The following is a 19,647-nucleotide window of genomic DNA, read 5'->3' as shown; positions in this document are numbered from 1 at the left end:
ACAAACCTGTTGGAGCTTTTTGAGGATGTTACTAGTAGGCTAGTTAAGGGAGAACCAGTGGACTTGGTGTATTTGGATTTTCAGAAGGGTTTTGATAAGGGCCCATGTAGGAGGTTAGTAAGCAAAATTAGAGCACATGGGATTGGGGGTAATATGTGCATTGAGGATTGGTTAATAGACTGAAAACAAAGTAGGGATAAATGGATCAGTCTCAGGTTGGTAGGCTGTGACTAGTGGGGTAGCGCAAGGATCAGTACTTGGGCCCTAGCTATTTACAATCTATATCAATGATTTGGGTGTGGGGACCAAATTTAATGTTTCCAAATTTGCTGATGACACAAAATTTGGTAGGAATGTGAGTTATGAGGAGAATACAAAGATGCTTCAAGGAGATTTAGACAGCCTAAGTGAGTGGGCAAGAACATGGCAGATGGATATAATGTTGAAAAATGTGAAGCTGTCCACTTAGGTAGGGAAAACGGAAAGGCAGAACATTTCTTAAATGGGAAGAGATTGGGAAGTGTTGATGTCCAAAGGGACCTGGGTATTCTTGTTCATAAGTCACTGAATGCTAACATGCAGGTGCAACAGGTAATTAAGAAGGCAAATGGTATGTTAGCCTTTTTTGCAAGGGGATTTGAGTATAGCAGTAAGGGAGTCTTGCTGCAGTTGTATAGAGCCTTGGTGAGACCGCAGCTGGAGTATTGTGTGCAGTTTTGGTCTTCTTACCTAAGGAAGGATGTACTGGCCATAGAAAGCGTGCAACCAAGGTTCACCAGCCTAATTGCTGGGATGGCAGGATTGTCCTATAAGGAAAGATTGAGGAGACTTGGCCTGTATTCTCTAGAGTTTCGAAGAATGAGAAGTGATCTCATTGAAACTGTCATGATAGTGAACGAAAAACACTGAATTGCGTCTGGAAATACTGGGCTTTAAAATTAAGACCTGAGTTTTAAAATGCACACAAGCCTCTGCAGGATGACTCCCTGCGAGATAATGGAACCCCACCCTGTTGTCAGACAAGGTACTTCTAAAGACATCCAGAAACTAATTGCTCCCTCCGGTAGAGACAATGGGAGGTGAGTATCATCTCATCAAGAAATCCTGTGAGCAATGCCCAGGCAGATTTGTGAATTTGCTTCCCACTTGGAATATACAAAGAAGGGGTTGAAAGTGAGCTGAAAAGCTGCCCCAGTGTTTGTCTGTTGGCGGGTGTTCTAAGAGAGATTAAGCATTGGAAATTTGACTCAGAAGTAACAGCCACACATAGTACCCCTGCAAATGGTCATTTTGCAGGTATCCCGATCTGTCTCTGTCTCTACCGTATTCAACACTACTGGAACCTCGAAACCAAGTATTTGTCTGCTGGAGTCAACTTTACTGGAACCTCGAATCTGACTATTCATTTACTGGAGTCAATTCTAATCTTGAATCGCAATGGCCACAAAGCTCAATCATCTACTTACTCCCCACGAGTCAAGGACTGTTCTGTATACCTATTTCTTAATATGTATATATACTCACTTACTTCAAGCTAAATTCTTACTTTAACCTGTATGACAGAATGTGTTTATCCTTTCTTGTCTTTAGTAGTTAATAAACTTACTGTTACCTTCAACTCAAGAAAGTCTGATCAAAAGTCTGGCTACTTCAAAACCAATGATTGGGTCTGGGAAAAAAGTATCTGTGAAAGGGATCTTTTTTACATTGAAGCTTGTTGCAACCAATGGAGGGGGGATGGGGGACGAATAAAGACAGGGACCTCCTCACCCAGGACATAACAATTTGGGGGTGTCCTGGCTAGATGGGGAACAAATTGAGGGGTCTCGCTTGGATGAACAACTTCGGGGAATCTCACCTGGGGGTGGGTCATAACAAAACCTACAAAATACTTAAAAGGGATTGACAGGGTAGATGCAGGTAAGATGTTTCCTCTGGTTGCAGAGTGTAGAACCAGGGGACACAATTTCAAGATAAGGGGGACGTCATTCAGGACTGAGACGAGGAAATTTTTTTTTTTTACTCAAAGGGTTATGAATCTTTGGAATTCTCTATCCCAGAGGGCTGTGGAAGCTCAGCCATTGAATATGTTTAAAGCAAAGATTGACATATTTCTAAATACCAATGGCAGAAAGTGGTATGGGATAATGTGGGAAAAAGGCACTGAAGTAGATGATCAGCCATGATCGTATTGAATGGCGGAGCAGGTTTGATTGGTTTAATGGCCTATTCCTGCTCCGATGTTCTTATGCAAAGCAGTCAGCCAATCTGCTTCTGGTCTCCCCAATGTAGAGGAGATCACATTGTGAGCAGCGAGTATATGGTATACTAAAGTGAAAGAAGTACAAATAAACCACTGTTTCACCTGGAAGGAGCTTTTGGGGCCTTAGATGATGAGAAGAGAGGCATTACATTACAAAGTACAGTTTTTGCCTGTTGCCAGGTATTGCTGCTCAGTGTTTTTGAAGACAGCACTAAGCAGGCTGACGGTGGGAGACATGGATCCTTCTTGGGGCTGGTGCTGTCGAAAGACTCGGTGCTATCTCAATGGAGCGGGACCCATAAATCCCCTGCAACTGATCCTGGGAGCCATTCCTCTCCTTTTGGGGAGCACTGGTGGGAAAGCGTGGCAGAGTCCTGCCCTCGGCAACCCCCGCAATCTCCCCTCTACTCCAGCATTCAGGATACTGTGCTGTCACTCACTTTCCTGCTGCTCCAACAATGACAGGCTATTTGGCTCCCATGCTTGCTGCTAAAAGGTACAACTGATCTTACTGGTGAGCCTATTAGCAGCAAGCAGACCAGAGAAACAGCCTGTGATTAGAGGAGCAGCAAGCAGTGGGAAAGTGAATGACAGCGCATCCAGAGGATCCAATAATTAAGTGTGTGGTACTTAATAATTTGTTGTGCAGCTGTGCAGGTGCAAAGTTTAGAGGGAACATAATATAAAAACAAAATACTGCGGATACTGGAGATCTGTAATCTGTAAATAAAAAATGTGCTGGGAAAATTCAGCAGGTCTGGCAGCATCTGAGGAGAGAGTAATAGAGTTAATGTTGAGACATGTTGGACTCAAAATGTGGAACTTGAATTCAGTAAAAACCTGGAATTAAAAGTCTTATGGCGACCATAAAACCATTGTCGATTGACGTAAAATCTACCTGGTTCACTAATGTCCTTTAGGGAAGGAAATCTGCCGTCCTTACCTGGTCTGGCCTACATGCGACCCCATATCTGCAGTGATGTGGTTGACTCTTAAATACCCTTTAAAATGGCCTAGCAAGCTACTCAGGTGTATCAAACTGCTAAGAACTCAATACAAAGGAATGAAAGCAGACAGAACAACCAGCATTGACCTAGGCACTGGAAACGATAATGGCAGACCCAGTCCTGTTGACCCTGCCAAGCCCTCCTTACTATAATTTGGGGGCTTGTGCCAAATTTGGGAGAGTTGTCTCACAGACTAGTCAAGCAACAGCCTGACACCATCACCATTTATGGGTATGTCCTGTCCCACCGCACGACTGACCCAGCATAGTTGGCACAGTGGTTATACAGTTGGGATGGAGTTGCCTGGGGAGTCCTCAACATTGATTCTGGCCCCCATGAAGTCTCATGGCATCAGGTCAAACATGGACAAGGAAACGTCCTGCTGATTACCACGTACCACCACCCCCCCCACCTCCTCAGCTGATGAATCAGTGCTCCTCCGTGTTGAACACATTTGGAGGAAGAACAGAGGGTGGCAAGGGCACGGAATGTACTCTGGGTGGGGGGCTTCAAGGTCTATCACCAAGAGTGGCTCGGTAGCACCACCACAGACCGAGCTGGCCGAGTCCTAAAGGACATAGCTGCTAGACTGGGTCTGTAGCAGGTGCTGAGGGAACCAACAAGAGGGAAAAACATGCTTGACCTCATCCTCACCAACCTGCCCACCGCAGAAGCATCTGTCCACGACAGTCTTGGTAGGCGTGACCACCGCACAGTCCTTGTGGAGACCAAGTCCTGTCTTCACATTGAGGACACCCTTCATGTTGTGTTGTGTTGCACTACCACCGTGCTACATAGGATAGATTTCAAACAGATCTAGCAACTGAAGACTGGGCAACCATGAGGTGCTGTGGGCCATCAGCAGCAGTAGAATTGTACTCAACAACACTCTGTAACCTTATGGCCTGGCATATTCCCTACTCTACCATTACCACCAAGCCAGGGGATCAACCCTGGTTCAATGAAGAGTGCAGGAGGGCATGCCAGGAGCAGCACCAGGCTTATCTAAAAATGAGGTATCGACCTGGTGAAGCTACAACACATGACTACTTGCGTGCCAAACAGCATAAGCAGCAAGTGATAGACAGAGCTAAGCAATTCTACAACCAATGGATCAGATCTAAGCTCTGCAGTCCTGCCACATCCAGCCATGAACGGCGGTGGACAATTAAACAACTCACTGGAGAGGAGGCTCTACAAATATTCACATCCTCAATGATGGAGGAGCCCAGCACATCAGTGCAAAAGATAAGACTGAAGCATTCGCAATAATCTTCAGCCAGAAGTGCCGAGTGGATGATCCATCTTGGCCTCCTCCGTAAGTCTCCAGCACCACAGATGCCAGTCTTCAGCCACTTGTGATAACAAGAAACGGCTGTTAAGGCATTGGATACTGCAAAGGTTACGGGCCCTGACAATAATACTAAAGACTCGTGCTCCAGAACTTGCTGTACCCTTAGCCAAGCTGTTCCAATACAGCTACAACACTGGCATCTACCTGGCAATGTGGAAAATTGCCCAGTATGTCCTGTACACAAAATGCAGGACAAATCCAACCTAGCTAATTACCATTCCATCAGTCTAGTCATGATCATCAGTAGAGCGTTTGAAGGGATCATCAACAGTGCGATCAAGCGGCACTTGCTTAGCAATACCCTGCTCACTGATGCTCAATTTGGGTTCCGCCAGGTTCACTCTGCTTCTGGTCTCATTACAGCCTTGGTTCAAACATGGACAAAAGAGCTGAACTCCAGAGGTGATGAGAGAGTGACTGCCCTTGACATCAAGGCAGCATTTGACTGAGTGTGGCATCAAGGAGCTCTAGCAAAACTGGAGTCAATGTGAATCAGGGGAAAACTTGCGGCTGATTGGAGTCATATCTAGAACAAAGGAAGATGTACCAACACCACATGGGCTGCAGTGGTTCAAGAAGGCAGCTCACCTTCTCAAGGGGAATTAGGGATTGGCCTAGCTAGCGACGCCCACATCCCGCAAATGAATTAAAAAAGGTGATATTAGGGCAGATAGCCTAAAGCTTGGTCTACGAGATGAATTTTAAAGAGTGCCTTAAAGGAGCAAAGCGAGGGAGAGAGGTGTAGAGAGGGAATTTCAGAGCTTGGGGCTTCAGCAACTGAAGGCATGGCCACCTATGGAGGAACAATTAAAAGTGGAGATGCTCAAAAGTTCGGAATTAGAGGCGTGCCGATATCTCATAGGTTTGTTGGTCTAGAGAAGATTACAGTGATAGGGAGGGCTGAGGCCATGGAGGGATTGGAAAATAAGGATGAGAATTTTAAAACTGAGGTGATGCTTGACGGAGTCAATGTAGATCACTGAGCACATGGTTGATAGGTGAATAGGTCTTGACGTGAGTTAAGATATGGGCAACAGAGTTTTGAATGAGCTCATTGATGGAGGATAGAACCAGAGTATAGAAAGCATCGGCCTAGGCTTTTTTTTTAAAGCCTGGTGACAATCCAGTGAGCCCATTGGCAAGACATATGAACATACAAAATGGGAGCAGAAATGGCCCACTTGGTTCCTCGAGCCTGCTCCGTCGTTCAATAAGATCATGGCTGATCTGCTTGTGTTTCGAATTCCACATTCCCATCTACCTACGATAAGCTTTCATTCTCTTGCCTAAGAAGAATCTGTCCACCTCTGCCTTAAGAATATTCAATGACTTTGCCTCCAAAGTCCAAAGTTGCACAATTCTCCTCATCTCTGTCCTAAAAGGCAAACAACTAAGTTTAAAACAGTGCCCCCTAGTTCTGGACTCACTCACAAGAGGAAACATCCTTTCCAGGTCCACCTTGCCAATGCCGTTCAGGGTCTTATAATCTTCAATCAAGTCACCCCTCACTCATCTAAGTTCCAACCCCAGTTTGTCTAACCTTTCCTCATAAGACAACATGCTTCTTCCAGGCATCAATCTAGTAAACCTCCTCTGAACCACCTACAACACATTTACATCAATCCTTAAATAAGGAGGCCAAAACTGCAACAATATTCGTGATATGGCCTCACCAATACCCTGTATAACTGAAGCAAAACATCCTTACTTTTATGTTCAATTCCTCTCCTACTAAGGATAGCATTCCATTAGCCTTCTTAGTTACTTGTTGTATCTGCACACTAACTTTTTGTGACTCATGCACGAGAACACCTAGATCCCTCTGCACCTTGGAATTCTGCAAATTCACTGTTTAAGTAATACTCTGCTTTTTTATTCTTCCTGCCAAAGTGAACAACTTCACATTTTCCTACAATACACTCCATCTGCCAGATTTTTGCCCACTCACTCAACCTATCTATATCTGTCTGCAACCTCCTCATGTCCCCTTCACAACATACTTTCCTACCTATCTTTGTGTCATCGGCAAATTTAGCTACCATGCCTTCACTCCCTTCATCTAAGTCATTGATGTAAATTGTTAAAAGTTGAGGTCCCAGCACAGACTCCTGCGGGACTCCACTCGTCACATCCTGCCAATCAAAAAAAGACCTATTTATGCATACTCTCTGTTTTCCACCAGCCAGCTAATTTTCTATCCATGCTAATGTTATCCCCTACACCATGAGCTTTTATTTTCCGCAATAACCTTTAATGTGGCACCTTATCGAAGGCCTTCTGGAAATTCAAGTACAGCATGCCTACAGGCTTCCCTTTATCCACAGCTCAGGTTACTCCTTCTATGAGCTCCAATAAATTGGTTACACATGATTTCCCTTTCACAAAACCATTCTGACTCTTCCTGATTACCTTGAGTTTCTCTGTGCCCAGCTATAACCTCCTTAATGATCGATTTTAACACCATCCTCACAACAGATGTGAAGCTAACTGGGCTATAGTTTCCTGTTTGTTTTATGCCTCCCTCCCGTCTTGAATAGAGGGGTAAGTATTTGCTACTTTCCAGTCTGATGGAACCTTTCCAGAATCTAGTGAATTTTGGAAAATTAACACTTCTACTAACTCATTAGCCACCTCTTTCTAGATGCTAGGATGAAGTCCATCAGGACCCAGAGACTTGTCAGCCAGGAGCTCCATCAATTTGCTCAGTACTTCTTCCCTAGTGATTGTAATTTCACCAGGTTCCCCTTTCCCTTCCACTCCTGATTTACAGCTATTACTGGAATGTTTTTTGTAACCTCTACAGTGAAGACAGAAGCATAATATTTTTTCATTTCATCCACCATTTCCTTATTATCCACTATTAACTCCCCATCTGTCCCTAGAGTACCATCACTCACTTTACTTACTCTTTTCCTTTTTAAATATCTGTAGAAATTCTTGCTATCCATGTTTACATTTATAGCTAGATTCCTCTTATACCCTGATTTCTTTCTCCTTATTAACCTTTTAGTAATTTTCTGCCATTCTTTATATTCTGACCAATCATCTTTGTGCAGCTTTTTTCTTAAGTTTGATGCTTTCCTTAATTTCTTTAATTAACCTCAGGTGCTGGGTGCTCCCTTAGAATTTTTCTTAATGGTAGGAATATACTTATTCTGAAATATCCCCTTAAATGCCTGCCTTTCCTTCTCTATTGATCTATTCCCTAGCCTAGTATTTCAGTTCACTTCAGCTCGCTCAGCTTTCATGCCCACATAGTTGCCCTTATTTAAGTTTAAAATACTATGCATAGACCCACTCTTCTCCCTTTCAAACTGGATATAAAACTCAATCATATTGTAGTCGCTGCTACCTAGGGGTGCCTTCATTCTGAGGTCATTAATTAATCCTGTACACAATACCAAGTCTAATATAACCTGCTCTCTGGTTGGTTCCAGAATGTGCTGCTGTAAAAAACTCTCTCAAAAGCATCCTATGAACTAGAATCCAGGCTACTACTGCCAACCTGATGTTTCCAGTTTATATGTAGATTAAATTGATTATTGCCTTCCCTTTATCAGAAGCAACCAACACTTCTTGTATACTTTGTCCTACATTGTGGTTACTGTTAGGGGCCTGTAGAGCATTCCCACTAGTGACTTCTTTTCCCTACTATTCCTCATCTCCACTCAAACCGATTCTACATCCTGATCTGAACCAAGGTTATCTCTAACTATTGCACCAATGCCACCTTCACCGAGCTTCCTATTCTTCTTGAAGGTGATATACCCCTCAATATTCAGGACCCAATACTTGTCGTCCTGCAGCCATGCCTCCGTAATGGCTATCAGATCATTTTTATTTAATGTGCACTATCAGTTCATTTATTTTGTTATGAATGTTACGCGCATTCAGATACAGAGCCTTTAGTTTTATCTTTTTGTTATCTTTGTAACATCTAGTCTTGAATATTTGTGTATTCTTAGGTTTAATCTCTCTGTCCCTTCCTGCTATTCCATGACCCTCATTTCCCATATTACTACTGTGGTCTGCTGCCTTGAATCTACCCCTTGATTTGCCAGATCTACCTAAACTTGATCCCTCACTTCCCTTGTTTAGTTTAAAACCTTCTGTACTTCCCTAGTGATGCGATTTGAAAGAACACACATCCCAGCACGGTTCAGGTGTGGACCGTCCCAACGGTACAGCCCCCACTTTCCCCAGTCCTGCTGCCAATGCCCCACGAATTAGAACCCATTTCTCGCACAATAGTCTTTGAGCCACGTATTCATCTCCCTAATCTTATTTGCCCTATGCCAATTTGCACATGGCTCAGGTAATAATCCAGAGATTATTACCTTTGAAGTTCTGCTTCTTAATTTGGTGCCTAGCTTCTCATACTGACTTTATAGAAACTCCATCCTTGTCCTGCCTATGATGTTGGTACCTATGTGGACCATAATGACTGGATTTCCCCCCCCCCACTACAATAAGTTCCTCTCTAGCCCCGAGCAGATGCCCTGAACCCTGCCACCGGGCAGGCAACACAGCCTTCTGGACTCTCGCTCTTTGCTGCAGAGAAAAAATTGTCAATCCCCCTCACTATTCTATCCGCTGTTACCACTAGATTCCTGTTTTCTCCCTCTGCTTGAATGGCTTCCTGTACCATGGTGCCATTACCAGCTTGCACATCCACCTGGCAGACCTCGCTTTCATCCACAAAGGCTGCGAGCACCTCAAACCTGTTGGACAATTGCTAAGTCTGAGGCTCCTGTACTACTGTCCCATTTCCTGCCTCACACTCATGGTCACATTGCTGACCAAAACAGAAAACCCTACTCTAAGAGGCATGACTGTCCTCTGCAACAAAGTGTCCAGGTATTTCTCCCCATCCCATACATTGCGCAGTGTCTGCACTTCAGCTTCCAGATCAATAACTGTGATCTGGAATTCCTTTAGCTGCTTACACTTTCTGTAGACGTGATTGTCATGGATTGCCATGGGCTCCAAAAGCCCCCACATTCCACAGCTGCAACATAACAACTGTCCGGCCATTGTTACTTATTTAATTAACTTAATATAATTCTTCTGCATACTACACCCATGCACTGAATTCCCATGTGAGCCTAATTCATTACTCACTTGGTCTCTGTCTCACTCCGGTGTAGTCGCCTGTCTCCCCGCGCGCCCCTTATTGACAAGACAGGAGTAAGTTTTCTAGTTATGGCTTCCAACTGGATGGGAGGAAAGCCAGTTGAAATTTGTCATCTAGGCTGACAGTCATTTGTGCCAGATGTCAGAGAACAGACAGCTTTATGAAGAAATACCTCACCATGAGTCAGCAGCTTCCAACTTTGGGGCTGTGGGGCTGGGGGAGGAAGAGGGAAAAAGAGGTTGTAAGGCATAAAACAATTAGCTTACATTTCAGAGCTTTGTGAATGGATTTTAAGACCAGAAAGTGCTGAAGTACATGTACTGCAGAACTCAAATGGTTACCAGGAGTGAGTCACCCCAGCTATGAAAATGGGCAAATCAATCACTTCAACCTGACTCCAGCACTTCAAACTCCTAAATTACTTCCTCATTTAACGAGCAGAATGAGTGCTACAGGAAGAGTGAAAAATATTTAAAATTTAACAGATGGGTTCTGATAGTGTCACAAGCTGCAAAAGCTCAGTCGACGGAGGGATGCCAGCAGAACTGACATCTAATTGAAGCCCCTAATTCTTTCAATGCTTTAGAAAAATTGTTTGCTTTTCTATCACTGGATCTAAGCATTCTCACTGTTCTGTGAAATAAAGAATGGGGATTTTCTGACAGCTTCACATGTTCGTCAGTCGTCGAGTTTGTTTCTGTTAGCGATAGACAAGTGTCTATCATTTTGTACCATTACTGTCAACTGCTTGATTGACAAGAGTATAATGGACCACTTTCTGTAATAAACAGAATGTGGAATATTGGTACTCAGTATATTATTACAATAATCTTTAATGGGTGCCATATGGGTCCTGCTGGGCACTTAATTGCAAAAATAACTAAAAATAACCACCAAACATAGAGGAGAAAGATAAAAGCAGTATAATGGAATAAAGATTAAGCTGTAAATTACTCCATTCAGAATGTTTTGGGCTAAACCAGAACAGTTTGTGTAGCTTATTGGCATGCTACAGATTAAAAGGAATAGTGTGAGATCAACACGTTTCAATTTTATACAAGTTAATTCAGCAATACTCGAACAGCTTCCACTAGTGACAGATCCATAACCACCAAAGTGTTATATGGTTCAAAACGCTCTTGCCTTGCCAAACACCAGCTATATTTGGAAGGACCTACACCCATCCACCTACCATTACACATTAGTCAAAATGTAGTGACAGCGCAGCAAAGCTCTCACATTAAATATATGCAGCAAATGGATTTGAATACTCCATAACAATGCTTCTAATATCTCTTCCTTTTTCCTCAACCAAGGAATCCCCCCGTACTGGTTGACTCAACTGTGTCTGACCCATTTCCTGATGTTCTGATCTCACCCCTTCCCCTCCCTCACAGAACCACGATAGGGTTCCCCTTGCCCTCACTTCCCACTCCAACAGCCTCTGGATTCAACAGATCAGCCTCCGCCACTCCCGAGGTGATGTCGCTACCACTGATCTCCTCCCGTCAGCATTTCGAAGGGGCCATTCCCTCAACATCCAATCCTCACTCATCCCCTCACCTTGTCCCCATCCCATGCAAACTATAATTTCCTGCTTCCTGTCTCCTTCCTTTCTTGGATACAGGTGTTACATTTGAATTTTCCAATCCACTAGGACCTTTCCAAAATCTAGGGAATCTTGGAAAATTACAGCTGATGCATCCACTATCTCTGCAGCCACCTCTTTTATGACCCTAGGATGCAGGCCATCAGGTCCGTGAAACTTGTCAGCCTTCAGTCCCATTAGTTTCCTTGTACTTTTTTTCTAGTGATATTGATTGTTTTAAGCTCCTCCCTCTCTTTGCACTTTAATTTGTACAATTCTTGGGATGCTTTTTGTCTTCTACTGTGAAGACCAATACAAAATACTTATTCAAATTTTCTGCCTCTTCCTTGTTTCCTGTTATTAATTCCCGAGAATCATCCTCTAAGGCTCTATCAATTGTTTTAAAAACTGCCTGGTTCACTAATGTCCTTCAGGGAAGGAAATCTGCCATCCTTACCTGGTCCAGCCTACATGTGACTCCAGACTGACAGCAATGTGGTTGACTCTTAACTGCCCTCTAAAATGGCCTAGTAAGTCACTCAGTTGAAGAGTAATTTAGGGATGGGCAACAAATGGCCTTGCCAGTGATGCCCACATCCCGCAAAAGAATAAGGAGAATCCTTTTACAGACCAAAGCTGACTTTAGCTAGTCTCTTCCTTTTTATAATATTCACCAATGTTCTTTAGGAACGGAAATCTGCCATCCTTCCCTGCAATGGCCTACATGCGATTCCAGGTCCATACAATGTGGTTGCCTCTTAACAGCTCTTTGAAATAGCCTTGAAGCCACACCGGTGTACTAAATTGCTACAGAAAACTCAAAAAGGAATAAAACTCAAAAAGAATAAAAGGACCAATAAGCATCGATTGAGGCACTGAAAAAAGACACACCCTGCCTAGTTAACCCTGTAGTGTTCTCCTTACTATTTGAGGGTTTGTACCAAAATTGGGAGAGCTGTCCCACAGAGGAATCAAGCAACAAGCTTGATACAGTCATACTCACTGTATCATACCTTACAACTAATTTCCCGGACACCTCTATCACGATCCCCAAGTTTGTCCTGTCCCACCGGTAAGACAGACCCACCAGAGGCAGGGCCACAGTGGGAAGGAGTTGTCCTGGGACCCTTCAATATTAATTCCAGACCTCATGAAGTCTCTTGACATCCGGTCAAACAAGGGGAAGGAAACCTCTTGCTGATTACCACCTACTTCCCTCCCTCAACTTATGTATCAGTTCTGCTCCTTGTCGAACAACTGGAAGAAGCACTGTATGTAGCAAGGGCACAGGATGTACTATAGGAGGGAGGACTTCAATGACCATCATCAAGAGTGTCTTGGTACCACCACTACTGACCGAACTGGCTAAGTCCTAAAGGACATATCTGACAGACTGGGTCTGCAGCAGGTGGTGAGGGAATCAAGAAGAGGAAAAAAAATCTCACCCGTACCAATTTACCTTTCACAGATGCATATGTCCATGACATTATTGGTAGGAGCGACCAATGCACAGCACTTGTGGAGGAGAAGTCCCATTTTCACGCTGACGATACCGTCCATCATCCTGTAAGGCAAGAAGCAGGACAAATCCAATCCGGCCAATTACCACCCCATCAGTCTACTCTCAATCATCAGCAAATGATGAACGTGTTGATTACCATGCTATCAAGCAGCACTTACTCAGCAATAAATAACCTGCTCACTGATGCTTAGTTTGGGTTCTGAAAGGGCTACACAGTTCCTGACCTCATTACAGCCTTAGTACAAACATGGAGAAAAGAGCTGAACTCAAGAGGTGAGGTGACATGGACTGCCCTTGATATCAAGGCAACATTTGATCAAGTGTGGCATCAAGGAGCCCTATCAGAACTGGAGTCAATGGGAATAAGGGGATAAACTCCAATGGTTGGAGTCATGTCTAGCACAAAGGAAGATGGTTGTGATTGTTGGGAGGTCAATCATCTCAGTCCCAGCACATCACTGAAGGAGTTCCTTAGGGTAGTTTAGGCACAACCATCTTCAGCTGCTCCATCAGTGATCTTCCTTCCATCATAAGGTCAGAAGTGGGGATATTCGCTGATGATTGCACAACGTTCAGCACCATTCACAATTCCTCAGATAATGAAGCAGTTTGAGCCCACAGGTAGCAAGACCCGGACAACATTCAAGTTTGGGCTGATAAGTGGCTAATAACATCCAAATCATGCAAGTGCCAGGCAATGATCATCTCCGACAAGAGAGAATCCAACCATCTCCCCTTGACATTCTATGGTGTTACCATTGTTAAATCCCCCACTATCAACATCCTGGTGGTTACCATTGACTATAAATTGAACTGAACCAGCCATATAAATACTGTGACTATAAGAGCAGGCCAGAGGCTGAGAATTCTGTGGCAAATAACTCACCTCATGACTCCCCAAAGCCCACCCACCAACTACAAGGCACAAGACAGGAGTGTAATGGAATACTCTCCACCTACCTGGGAGTGCAGCTCCGACATCACTCAAGAAACATCACACTGTTGGGATGGTGCTGGTTGCAGAACACTTAAAAAAAAATCATTCATGGGGTGTGGGCATCACTGGCTAGGCCAGCATTTATTGCCCATCCCTACGTGCCTGAGAGAAGGTGGTGAGCTGTCTTCTTGAACCGCTGCAGTCCCTGTGGCGTAGGTGCACCCACAGTACTGTTAGGGAGTTCCAGGATTTTGACTCAGCAACAGTGAAGGATCAGCGATATATTTCCAAGTCAGGGTGGTGAGTGACTTGGAGAGGAACATCCAGGAAGTGGTGTTCCTATGTCTCTGCTGCCTTGTCCTTCTAGATGGTAGCAGTCTTGGGTTTGGAATGTGCTACCTAAGGAGCGTTGGTGAGTTCCTGCAGTGCATCTTGTAGATGGCACACACTGCTACCACTGTTCGTCGGTGGTGGACGGAGAGAATGCAAGGGGTGCCAATCAAGCAGGCTGTTTTGTCCTAGATGGTGTGAAGCTTCTTGAGTGTTTTTGGAGCTGCACTCATCCAGGCAAGTGGGGCTTATTCCATTACATCCCTGACTTCTGCCTTGTTGAAGCTGCTTTCAAAGCACGATAGCATGATAGATATACAGTGCTACATATATAACGGTTTATAAATAATTTTATTCATCTTTTGTAACTTCAACGGTTTGGCATGGAATTACTTCCAACAATATGAAACAAAATCAACTCCTTGCAATTTTGCTAATAGGCTGCAAATGTTTATTGAAAATTCATTAGATCATGGAATATGATAATAACCTTATATCAAAATAGAACATTAAAGACGGATTCTGGAGAAAGCCAAACTTCGAGGCGGTTTCATTGTAAAGCTGCAAACGTTTGCTGTTGTCAATCTCACTATGTGCCCCCATGAGATTACCCTGTAGAGCAAACCATCTCGAATCCAGGGGACGATAAGCACGATACTCAGAAGTCTCAAAAGGATTGGAGTTTCCTCGTAAATTAGCAGATTCCAGAAAAGCTAACAAAACCTTATCCAAGGCACATAGTATTATCTCGGGTACTGCCCACAGAAGTAATGTAAACGATGCCCGAAATGTCTCCCGAAACTGAAATGGTACTTTCGACGGGGTGCTTTGGAGATGCTGTCGCTTTCATCGGTCTGTAACGCTATCACTTGCGTAAATGTCATCAATCTATTTTAGATTTTCGGCTGAGTAAAGCAAAGTACGTCAACGATCTAGCATTCGGGACAGACCAGGGTACAAGGCAAAATCGAAAACCACTGCAGGGGACTGGGGGATACATCCCCAGCCATTGACTTTCACAAACTTTCATCCCGATCTTCCGAAATTCGTTTTTTGGACAATCATGGATTCATGATTTGGATCTCCTTGGAATCCCCACACTTTACACACTTCGATGCGTCGCGCGTTTAGACTTGAAACCGCTTTACGTTCTTCCCGATTTCTACAGGTTTGAAAACAGGTAAGTTTTCTTTTACACATTTTATTACTGAAAATTGTTAAAAGATGAGTGCCGCATCGGAACAGAAATACGTGCATGTAAGCTAATTTTAAAGAAAGATTCAAATTGGGACGGAATGAATTTCCAGATTTTACTGAAAGTGGAGGTTACGAAAACTTCTAAACTTGCCAGCTACACTTTTTAATCGACAGATAGTATTAGTTAACAACTTTTATGTACGTGCTGTCAAGGAGTGGTTCGACAAATGGACATGTACGAGTGATAAGCGGAGACAGCTGATTCTATTTTTAAAACATTGCTGCAACTCAGGGAGGGGAAGGGGTGATGACTGACGACTTTTGTGTGACCTCAGAGTGAAAGAGCGCTGTGAAATATATCAGAAAGCACGGTTCGCATGACCTTCAAAGTATAACTCGTCTTCGTTTCTTTTTTTTCCCCTCCCCATTCTAGATCGAGGATGGATTTCGGCGGAGCCCCCAGGTTTTTAACCCGACCTAAGGCGTTCGCCGTCTCCGCCTGCAAGGATGCGACCCTCGCCTGTCAGATTATCGGCAACCCGGTGCCGCTGGTGGTGTGGGAAAAGGATAAAGCGCCCGTGAAATCGGGAGGCCGCTTCAGAACGGTGGAGGACGGCGACCTGTACAAGCTGACCATTTACGACCTGTCCACGGGTGACAGCGGCCAGTACATCTGCAGGGCGAGGAACACGGTGGGGGAGGCGTACGCGGCGGTCACTCTGCGGGTCGGCGTCGAGCAGGAAGGGGGGCTGGGAGTCCAGTGTGCCCCGTTCTTCCTGCTCAAGCCCTGCTCCCTCAGGGTGTGCCTGGGCGACGACGCCAGCTTCTCCTGCAAGGTGGAGGGAAACCCGACGCCGTCCGTCCACTGGCAGAAAGACGGCGAGGTGGTGGTGGGAGGCGGCGGCGGCAACAACCGCTACTCGGTGGAGACGGCCGACGACAGCAGCACCCTCAAAATCTACTGCGTCAGGTTTACCGACGGCGGCGCCTTGCTGTGCAGGGCCCTCAACCCGCTGGGCGAAAGCCAGGCTGTCGCCGCCCTGGTCGTCCTCTCCCCGGATGACGCCGCTCCTCTCCACTCGGCAACGTCCGAGTCCGGCTACGCCAAGACCTCCCTGCTGTCCCAACTGCAGCAAAGGCGAGAGCAGATCCGCCGCTCGGAGATTCCCACCTCAGCGGCGTCCTCGGACACCTCCTTCCCGCCTCCCTCGGCCGGCCGTCACCCCTCGCGAGATTATGAGAAGGCGGGAAGCTACCGCTCGCCCTACGCGCCGCTCTCGGGCACAGGCGCGAGCGCGGCGGTTGGCTGGGCCCGCACGTGCACTGTGACCGAGGGCAAACACGCTAAGCTGAGCTGCCAAGTGACAGGCAAACCCAAACCCGAGATCCTGTGGAAAAAGGACGGCGAGGTCATCTGCTCGGGCCGCCGACATGTCCTTTTCGACGACGACGAGGACAACTTCGTGCTGAGGATCCTCTACTGCAAGCAGAGCGACAATGGGCGCTACACGTGTACGGCTTCCAATTTGGCCGGACAGACTTACAGCTCGGTGCTGGTCATCGTCAAAGGTAAATAAACATTTCATTATAAATTCTGTTAATAAGAATCAAAAGAAGAAACAAATTGCATTTATGCAGTACCATTCAAGATCTCAGGATGGCTCAAAGCAATTTACAGCCAATGAAGTACTTCTAAAGTGTAGCCACTTGTGTAGGAAATGTGGCAATCAATTTATGCACAGCAAGCTCCCACAAACAGCAGTCTCCCTCCCTCTTAGCACTGTGGGTGTTCCCAGAACAGGTGGACTGCAGCGGTTCAGGAAGTCTGCTCACCACCACCTCCTCAAGGGCAATTAGGGCAATAAATGCTGGACTAGCCAGCGACACGCATATCCCATGAACAAATTTAAAAATAAAGCAGTGTGATCACAGCCAGATAGTCTTGTTTTAATGTTGTTGGTTGAGTGATAAATATTGGCCAGGACACTGGGGATAACTCCTGTTCTTCTTTGAAATAGTGCCACAGGTTATCTTATGCCCACGGGTGCCTTGGTTTAACACCTTAGCAGAAATCTAGCACCCCCAACAGTGCAGCACTTCCTCTGATTAAACTGGGAATGTCAGCCAAGATTTTGTGCTCAAGTTTCTGGAGTGGGGACTTGAACCCACTGTCTTCTGACTTAGAGGCGAGAGTGCTACCCATTGAGATGTGGCTCACAACCTTAATTATGAATTTGATTCTGGGTGAACTGCAAACTATAACTGGAACTATAGTCAACGGTAGGGTTCCAATGAATTCTAGGGCTACATAACTTCAACATATGGATAATATCAAAAACAGGATGAGAAAGGATCATTTGGCCATCAAACCCACTCCATCCAGACATGATACAGCCTCATGTGATATCAATGCCTCTAACTCACTATCTTCTGGTAGAGACAAAACAGGAAAATTGTGGCCAATTTAGGGGAGAAGCTCTGGAAAATTCCACTCCATCCACAATCCTTTAAAGGAATCATGGAAATTTCGCAGGAAATTTCAGCAATTCATGAATTGAAATTGATTGATAACCAGAATAACGTGGCAGATGAAATTGAATGCAGAGAAGAAAAGAAGAACAAGGAAAGATAATATAAAATAGTAATTTGGTAGGACAGAATTTGAGTATTGCTGAAAAAAGAGACATAGCAACATAGAAACAAGCAGCAGGAGTCGGCCATTCGGCGCTTCGAGCCTGCTCCGCCATTTATTATGATCATGGCTGGTCATCCAACTCAATAGCCAGCTCCCGCTTTTTCCCCATATCTTTTGATCCCTTTCACCCCAATAGCTATATCTAACTCCTTCTTGAAAATATACAATGTTTTGGTCTCAACTAGTTTCTGTGGTAACGAATTCCACAGGCTCACCATTCTCTGGGTGAAGAAATTTCTCCTCATCTCAGTCCTAAATGGTCTACCCCATATCCTTAGACTGTGACCCCTGGTTCTGGACTCCCCTACCAACGGGAACATCCTTCCTGCATTGACCTTGTCTAATCCTGTTAGAATTTTATAGGTTTCTATGAGATCCCCCTTCATTCTTCTGAACTCCAGCGAATATAATCCTGATCGACTCAATCTCTCCTCATATGTCAGTTCTGCCATCCCAGGAATCAGTCGGGTAAACCTTCGCTGCACTCCCACTATAGCAAGTATATCCTTCCTCAGATAAGGAGACCAAAACTGCACACAATATTCCAGGTGTGGTCTCACCAAGGCCCTGTACAATGGCAGCAAGACATCCCTGTTCCTGTACTCGAATCCTCTGGCTATGAAGGCCAACATACCATTTGCCTTCTTTGCCGCCTGCTGCACCTGCATGCTTACCTTCCACGACCGGTGTACAAGGACACCCAGGTCTCGTTGCAATTCCCCTCCCTCAATTTATAGCCATTCAGATAATAATCTGCCTTCCTGTTTTTGCTACCAAAATGGATAACCTCACACTTATCCACATTATACTGCATCTGCCATGCATTTGCCCGTTCACTCAGCTTGTCCAAATCACACTGAAGCATCTCTGCATCCTCCTCACAGCTCACCTTCCCACCCAGCTTTGTGTCATCTGCAAATTTGGAGATATTACATTCAATTCCCTCATCTAAATCATTAATATATATTGTGAATAGCTGGGGTCCCAGCACCGATCCCTGCGGTATCCCACTAGTCACTGCCTGCCATTTGGAAAAAGACCTGTTTATTTCCTACTCTTTGTTTCCTGCCTGCCAACCACTTTTCTATCCATCCCAATCCCATGCGCTTTAATTTTACACGCCAATCTCTTATGTGGGACTTTGTCGAAAGCCTTTTAAGCTTTTCGTCTTGCACACATCAAGACACTCGCGAGAGTAGTAATATAAGGGGAAAGCAACAATTTATGCTGTATGTGAAGAGAGTGCTGATTGGTTGGCAAGTGGTGTTGCCATGAATAAGCACCTGTAATGGTGACTGACAGTTAACTGTCAAGCATTGTTTGAAATTTAAACCAGGCTCGACCCTGATTGGTCAAGGCATTGCCTGAGGAATAAGTCAGTGAATGGCTATCACTTATTTTGTTTAGCTGAAACAGGTGCAATGTATGTACATGTTCTTTCTGTCTGCAAACAACAGGACCCTGTATATTAATATATGTAGCTTTCAGTACACGCAAATGTGCCAGATTGCGAGTCCGACTGGCAATCTTAAATTGGTTGTCAGCGTAATTCTTAGCACATTGAGGATTATTTAGCAAATGTTGTCCAATCATGCAATCACTTCTAATCTTGGGCACTGT

At 44.8% G+C, this 19,647-nt stretch overlaps 1 protein-coding gene across 1 annotated transcript in view; it reads left to right on the top strand.

Annotated features, from left to right (window-relative positions):
- The first annotated feature begins 14,474 nt into the window (after positions 1–14,474).
- The window catches only part of obscnb (obscurin, cytoskeletal calmodulin and titin-interacting RhoGEF b), a 691,209-nt gene continuing 686,036 nt past the window's right edge, over positions 14,475–19,647 (top strand). Inside the window, exon 1 of the mRNA XM_078536828.1 lies at positions 14,475–16,901. Coding sequence (XP_078392954.1) covers positions 15,773–16,901 — 1,129 coding nt within the window. The 5' untranslated portion in view covers positions 14,475–15,772. The remainder of the gene's footprint in view (positions 16,902–19,647) is intronic.

Source organism: Cetorhinus maximus, chromosome 3 (assembly GCF_964194155.1).
Source record: "Cetorhinus maximus chromosome 3, sCetMax3.hap1.1, whole genome shotgun sequence".
In the NCBI taxonomy this organism is placed as follows: domain Eukaryota; kingdom Metazoa; phylum Chordata; class Chondrichthyes; order Lamniformes; family Cetorhinidae; genus Cetorhinus; species Cetorhinus maximus.
Note: the sequence above shows the minus strand (reverse complement) of the source record. Positions and strands in the feature narration are given on the sequence as shown.